General features: G+C 43.6%; 1 protein-coding gene across 1 annotated transcript in view; it reads left to right on the top strand.

Moving 5' to 3' along the window:
- OCLN (occludin) overlaps positions 1–7,899 on the top strand; it is a 53,627-nt gene that overhangs the window by 7,045 nt on the left and 38,683 nt on the right. Inside the window, exon 3 of the mRNA XM_004703552.2 lies at positions 435–596. Within this exon, the coding sequence (XP_004703609.1) occupies positions 435–596 (162 nt within the window). The remainder of the gene's footprint in view (positions 1–434; positions 597–7,899) is intronic.

Below are 7,899 nucleotides of genomic sequence, written 5' to 3'. Positions count from 1 at the left end.
CAAAACACAACAAGAAAGAAAAGCTTGTAGTTAAAGGATCATTTGTTGCCCTTTAGGAGTGTTTTCCAGTCCAGTCTGTTGGGGCACCACGCCCTGGCCCCAAAGTCCACCTTCAGCATTCCCTGGGGACCTCGCTGCTCTATGCCCTTGCTGTTTTTGAGGGTGTGTTATATTTGAAAAAGTTTGGTGTTGCTTAACTTGAAGCATCTGCTAAGGATTGAATTGATGAGTGTTTGTGTAGGGCTAGCCTTAGCCCAGTTGGTGTGGATTAGATTTTATGATAGTTCTAAAATGTTACCATTTGATTTAGTTTTATGTGAATTAAACCATGGGTATCTAGAGCCAGGCCTCAGGTGATAGAGTCTAATAATTTATACAGGATAGATTGGGATAAAGTAAATCATATGTTGTCAATACCTTTCATTCCCTTTTAGGCCATTGCCATTGTGCTGGGGTTCGTGGTGATTGTGGCTTTCGCATTGATCATTTTCTTTGCTGTGAGAACTCGGGGAAAGATAGACCGCTATGACAAGTCGAATATTCTGTGGGACAAGGAGCGTGTCTTTGAGGAGCAGCCCCCCAATGTTGAGGAGTGGGTAAGTGCGAAAAAAATCCCTGAGCTTTCTTTTTTTTTTTTTAACCAAAAATTCCTGGGTTTCTTCCTATTTTTCGTGCGTTCTTAACCTTTGCGCCCAAGAGTGTTTGTGTATGTCACAAAAGAAGTTGCCTGCAGTTTCACATGGAATTTCAAGAGGGTGGACGATGTGGAAATTGTCTCACTACAGTGTCAACTTCAGATTCCCATTTTCATCCTGTGGACCAAGGCACTGGGAAGAAGTGGCCTTATTTTTTAAAAGATCACTTTATTGGGGACTCCTATAGCTCTTATAACAATCCATACATCCATTGCATCAAGCATATTTGAACATGTATTGCCATCACCATTTTGTAGACATTTACTGTCTATTTGAGCCTTTGGTATAAGCTCCTCTTTTGTCCCTCCCTCCCCCTTGTCCCCGTGACTCCTTGGTAAATTATAAATTATTATTATTTTCATATCTTACATCAACTGCTGTTCCTTCCTCTATGGTTTCTGTTGTTTGTCCCCCTGGTGGTGGTGGGGACACGCGTGTGTTTTGTGTCAATCATTACTATCGGTTCCCCCTTCCTCCCCTCCTCGCCCTCCCTTACCCCTACCCTCCAGGAAGAAGTGGCTTTTTGCTGCATGCTGCAGAAAGAACCTGGCCCATGCAAAACAAATTGCTGCTCCTTCCGCCGCCCTGCCTCCTTGATTGTTTCTGCTTATTGGTTTGGGTAGTTTGAATAATGCTTCTGTGAGTATTCACGTACATATGTTTGTGTGGTTGCGTGTTTTTACTTCTTGTGGATCTGTGTCCAGGAGTAGAATTACTGTGTCATGTGGATACCCTGATGGTGTAATGGTTACGCATTGGACTTTTGCTGAGGTCAGCAGTTCGAAACCACTGGACAATCCATGGGAGAATAGCAGGGCTTTCTACTCCCTTAAACGGTTACAGTCTCGGGAACTCCAAGGGGCAGTTCTGCCCTGCCCTTTGGGGTGGCTGTGAGTTGGCATCGACTCCATGGCGGTGAGGTTGGTTGCTTTGGGTGTAGCAACGCTGGTGGAGGAGTGGGCTGCAGACTGGGTTGTGGAATGCAAAGTTGGCAGCTGAAACCCACCCACCTCTGTGCCTCGTAGGAGAGCGATGAAGCTGCCTGCTCCTGTAAAGATCCACAGCCTAGGAAACCCTCGGGAGCTGTTGTAGGGTTGCACATTTACCTGCAGTGGCAAACATCGCCCAGGGAGCCATCTCACGTCAGGATTTGTTCGAGTGCTTTGGGATTGGGTGTAGGTGGCAAATCTTTTAAACTTGTTACATGGAGAACTCAGCCCCGGTGACTAATTACTTGATAACATTTACCTACAAAGTACCTTAGTGAAGCAGAGAAGAGTAGACCAATTTCTTCTTTTGTTTATACTATTAATGATGCCTGTAGTTGGCCTTCTGTCTATTGATTTTCCAAATGCCTTGAGGGTCCCCTAAAGTATCTCCCTCAAGGTATCTCCCCAGTCAGGCCGTTACTTATCCCTAAACTGCCTTCAGAGATATTTGAAACCAGACTTTTTTCTTAGAAACTCTCAGGATGTTGTATGGGCATCCTCAGAACCGGCCTTTACAAGATTCTTTGCCCAGATTGATTTCTGGCCACGAAGGCTGGATACAGGTTCCAGGGTAGGTAGGTTTGTGTTCCAGGGTAGGTAGGTAGGGTGGGAAGGGCTAAGGATGGGGCAGGAAAGTGAAATTCTTGGTGTGGCTCTTGTAGGAGGTCTTTGGAATTCCCACCCAGCCATTCCACTTAAGGTATAGAGGATGGTAACTCGGGTATTGAGCAGTGTGGCCATTCTGCTGTGTATAAGAGCGAGCCATCTCGGAAGCAGAACAGGGATCTCATGACCATTGACACAGAAGAGCCACCAGTGAGTGCACGTGAGACTCCGCCTGTATTAGTAGAGGCGGAAAGGCTGCTGCACTCAGACTGAGATAGAGCAGAGGAGTCTCACTTAGACCAGGGTAGCAGGGTAGCAGGCGTCCCCGCCCTTAGAATGAATATTGCTGAGTGCCTTTGAGTGGGAGGCGGGCTTGCAGAGTGCTAAAAGAGGTTTAGGAGCCCTGGTGTCATGGTGGTTATACTGCTAACCACAAGGTTCGCAGTTCAAAACCAACAGCCGTTCTTCGAGACAAAGATAAGGCTTTCTACTCTTGTAAAGAGTTACAGTTTCAGAAACTCACAGGCACAGTTCTACCCTGTCCTATAGAGTCACTGTGAGTCACAACTGACTCGATAGCACTGAGTTTTGAGTTTAAATGAGCTTTGTAACACTTGCGTGAGCAGGGCAAAGGCCAGAGGACCATTTGGTTGAGGCCGAGAACCAGAGACAGCTGTGTCAGCCAACATGCCTGAGGAGGCATTGTGGACAAAATAACTGTGCCCTTAGCATTTTGTAACCTGTTAACTTCCCTAATCAACGCCCTTAATTGTGAGTATTGTCTGTGCATTCTGTGTGGCCATTGCAAGGGGTTATGGAGTCCAGCAGAGAAGTGGCCAGTCAGGAAAGAGACGGTTGGCTTCAGAATAGGGCAGGGGAAACCCGTGGGAGGGTGGAGGCTTGTCCGACCTCTGCCTCCAAGCTCATCCTCGGGCAGATAGGGAGGTGTGGACTCAAGGCCAGAGGAGGGCAACTTAGCCCCCAGGCCATTTCTTAGATGGGGTGCTATGGGTCGGATCAGGTCAGGGGGTAAAAACACAGAGTCTTGAAGGATCCTTTAGCTGTAGCATCTTAGAAGTCTGAGTTTTGAAGCGCTATAAATGTCAGTAAAATCATTCATAGTTAGTTAAACTGTCCAAGAAAGGATGTGTCCTGTGTGGCAACTTGAGGAGAGGTTCCAGTGTTGGGCTCTTTTATCGGAAGCCCTTCCCTGCTCCCCTTATGGTTGCCCAGTATTCTTTAAGGTGTGAAGGTATCAGGGGGTGTTGTCTTTCGACCTTTAGCTCCAGGCAAGGCCACCTGCAGAAGGAATAGGACAGTCTATTGTGAGCTATGAAGTAAATGTTTCTATGGGAGTTTCAGGGTGTGTCAGTTTTCACTACTGTTGGATTTGTTTACTTAAGGTTTCCAGAGCCTGGAGAGAAAAAAACAAAACAAAACCACACACACACTCTCTCTCTCTCTTTCTCTCTCTCTCTCCTCTCAAGGGACACCAGTGCCAGTAATAAATGAGCTCTGCTGAACTCTGGCCTCTCATCTGATTTTTACTGTCATGAAGGTTTAATCAGTTCCTGACGCTTTTTATAATTGGCCGCAAGATAAGCATAGTAATTTCTGGAGGTGCTGAAGGAGCTGAAAGAACTATTTAATTTTGAAGACAGTATTTTTATAAAGCTTCCTCCCCAAATTGTCAGGAACTTGATCACCAATACATTATTTCATGTGGACTTTTTTTTCCCTCATGTGGACTCTTTAGTTGCTCACTAGTTTTAAATAAATGTTAATTATTATGTGTAATTTAAAGAATATTCTGTTGACAGTCTGATGTATGGTTTTGAGCAAACTTGTGTTTGGTTTGATACTTAAAAAACAAATCGAAACAAAATTCCATTTCCATTGAGTCCAATCTGACTCATAGCAACCCTAAAAGTCAGAGTAGAACTGCCCTGTGGGGTTTCTGAAGCAGATAGCCCCTTCTTCCTCCCAAGGAGTCGATAGTGGGTTTGAACTGCTGACATTTCAGTTAGCAGCCAGGTTCTGTTTCATTAGGGCCCCTTACACTTAACTGTTGTTGTGCCCCGTAGAGATCATTCTGACTCAGAGTAGCCCTGAAGGACACGATAGAACAACATTCTAAGTGCCTTTTGGTTTTTCAATTAAATTTTCAGATCGCACTTTTTCCTAACAGGGTCTCAAACTCCAGATCTGTATGTTGCTTTCTCTGCAGTTTAAAACAACATATAAAGGGGCTTCAAAATGTTCACGGAAGAAGTCCATTAATCTGGTCATTTAAATTTTCCACAAATATTTTGAAGCCCTCTCAGATTTTATCTGATTGTAAGTACAGAGAATTTTGGAAATATAGAAGTGTGTAAAGAAATTCCCCCCAAAAAAAGAAAGAAAGAAGGAAATTTCAGCCTCTTTAGTTCCTATCTTAGTTCATTTCCTTATTTCCCAATTGGGATTTTTGTCTTTTTAAATGAATATTCAGTAGATCTTTGTATAAGTTAAGTATATTGCTTCATTGTTTGATTTTTGCCAGCCCTTTGTCTTGCTTATTTTTTCCATTAAATATTACTAGATGTTTTTAAAACATAGAAATATGGGGGAAATGGCCCTACTGGCTCATCTTCAGACATTCGTTATGGACTTAAAGGTTATTTGTCTTCTAGTTGGTTGTGGTTGGTAGAAGTTATGAAAGTAACACAGGTTTACTATACCAAACTAAATAATATTGGAAACACAGAAAGAAAAAGCTTCCCCTCCATTTCCAGTGGGACCATTTATAACATTTAGTATGTATGTTTGATTTTTTTCTAGTTGTCTCTCCTTACACAATGATTGCCTTCATTCTAAGTGACACACTCCTTTGTGCCTCTTTTAACTTTTCTGAAATTGGGCACTTCTTAACTGGTGACATCGGGGGTTAGTGTGACGTTGCCCTCTCCTAACTCTAGAACTACTAACAAAGTGAGTGCTGCGTCTTAGAACTGATCGCACCTGAGACTCCGTCCACGCGTACAAACACAGGCACAAATTTGCTGTCTTACAGCTGAGTGGGTGTAACCAGGTAGGCGGGAGCGAAACCACCGGGGCTATAATCAAGCCCTGCCATTTCCTGGAAAGTTCTTTCACAGCTCTGCCTCTGCTTCCCTAGCTCTAATACAGGAGTAATAATAGTACCCACTTCATAGGGTTGTTGCAATGAGATGCTATCGTAAAATACCTGGGATAATGCATCTACGTTTTGCTTTATTTTCAATTGTGGTTTTTCTCTGTTTTATTTTGTTATAGTTGTTGGTTTTGTTTGTTTGTTTGTTTGTTTTTGTATGTTTTTCTTTATATGAAATCCAAGATAGGTAAATCTATCCATAGCAACTGGGTTAATAGTTTCTCAGGGTTATGGTAGGGGAAGCAGGGGAGCTAATAATGATGAGCACAATAAAGAAGGTGTTCTAAAGTTGATTTTGGTGATGACTTTACAACTCTTTAATGATTAAACCATTGAATGTATGCTATGTGAATGATATGTCAATAAAACAGTTAAAAATTAATATAGAAAGAATAAAGAAAAGAGAGGACACCATATGCATTGCTTTGCTGTTTGGCCCCCATTTTATTTTTATCTTTATTTATGAATTTACTGATTTTGTACCCCTTCTAAACTCACATTGTGGTACCTCGTATCCTTGTATTGTGATTTTTTTTCAAGTCATAACCAGTTTTATTGCAAAAGGACCCTGTATGCATTTATTGTCGACGCTAGTACCATAATAGCTACCCCACAAGTCATTAACAAACAGGAATATCACCCATCCCTTCTTCTGATCAGCACCATGTGACTCCAGTGCCCACACCACCCAGGGCTGTGAACAGTCACTTTCCTCCTTGTGAGTGAAAGATGGAGTGACTTAAGTACAAATGCAACATATTATAAACAATTTACTTCCCCCAAAGTCACAATTAAACCAAAGTATTAAATAAATAAACCAAAACAAGTTATGGAATTTACCACAAAACATCATAAACATGGCCTTCTGTTTAAGCTTGCTCCCCTGTATGTGGATGTCTTTGGGCATGATAGTGACTCTCTTGGCATGGAGGGCACACAGGTTAGTATCTTCGTACCTGTCCAGCTGGCACGTCTCATAGGCCTCCTGCAGGGCGCTGAGGGCCACGCTCTGGAACCTCAAGTCCTGCCCTGAAGCCCTAATCTCCTGCATCAGCCGCTGGAAGGGCAGCTCGGTGGATTCTGGTAGCTGGAATCTCACGCAGCGCCACCGTGCCGGACCTGCGGTGGAGAGGTTGTGCACCCCTGAGTGGTAAGGGTGGTGGTGGGGTTTTCCTCAGGTGGATTTACGCACAGCCTGCCATCGTTCACCAAACAGTGATGTCACGGGCCACTTCTGGGACCACCGAGGGAGAACCGCAGTCGCCCAGCAGAGGCAGGATACTGAACTCCCCAACCAAGGAGGAAACCACTCGCGAGAATGTATTTCCAAGTCCACAAGCGCATCCTCAGCTACCTTCTTTTAACAGCGGGCGGTGCCGGTCCACCACAGTTCACGGGCGTTTTGAGTACCTTTAGCGATTTTCCAGTCGCGATAGCATGGCAGTGAGCATTCTCGTAGGTCTCGTTTTGCACGCTAGCTGTTGTTTATATAAGATCCCTTTCCAGAAGTGGCATTGAGTGTGTGCATCTGAAACTATGCCCTCACTGGCAGTATGTGAGAGCGCTTTATTTTCCAGCAACACCTTTTCCTACTCCAATATTATAAATCTTTGATTTCTGTAAATCTGATAGGTGAAATTTTGGTTTAATTTTATTTACTTATTTTTATGGTTAAGTCACTTATTGCGTGTCATTTTAACTTAAATAAATAAATAAATAAATTGAGGTTCTCATTCAGCTCAATCGAGTTGATTCCGGATCATAGTGACCTTATAGGACAGAGTAGAACTGCCCCCTGTGGGTTTCTGAGACTGTCCATATTTACAGGAGTAGAAAGCCTGGTCTTTCTCCTCTGTGGCAGTTGGTTGGTCGTCTTGAGTCACAGATCTTGCAGTTAGCAGCCCAACATGTAACGCATATATCTCAGGGCTCCTAAATTTGAGATTAAGGTATGTTACCTGCTACTTGAGGAGCCCTGGTGGCACAGTGTTTAAGCGCTCTGCTGCTAAACAGAAGGTGGTGGGTGTTTCAAAGCCACCAGCTGCACCAAGGGAGGAAGATGTGGCCGCCCACCTCCACGAAGTACACCTGTGGCAGCCTCACGGAGCAGTTCTGCCCTGCCCTGTAGGGAGGGACATTGTGAGGTGGATTTGACAGCAATGGGTTTGGTTTGGGGCTTATCTGCTGTTTATATTATTAAGTCACTTGAGATTTAGTTTCTTTAGAGTTCATGGTTTTTTTATTTGGTGACAATTGCATTTTGCCTTACATATTGCCAATTTGAGGGGAGCTTCTACAGGTTTGTAGGGAAAATCCATTATCTTTTCACTCGTTTTTCCATGAACTTTTAGAAGGCTCTTTTTAGAAGCCTCCCATATTTGCTGGTCCTTTCACTTTGTTTATAGTTTTTAAGTTTGTTTTCATTCTGTACACTTTC

Source organism: Echinops telfairi, unplaced genomic scaffold (assembly GCF_000313985.2).
Source record: "Echinops telfairi isolate 266 unplaced genomic scaffold, ASM31398v2 ScPeMD7_7469;HRSCAF=8507_1, whole genome shotgun sequence".
Classification (NCBI taxonomy): Eukaryota; Metazoa; Chordata; class Mammalia; order Afrosoricida; family Tenrecidae; genus Echinops; species Echinops telfairi.
The sequence above is the reverse complement of the archived record's forward strand: the minus strand, read 5'-3'. Positions and strand labels throughout refer to the sequence as shown.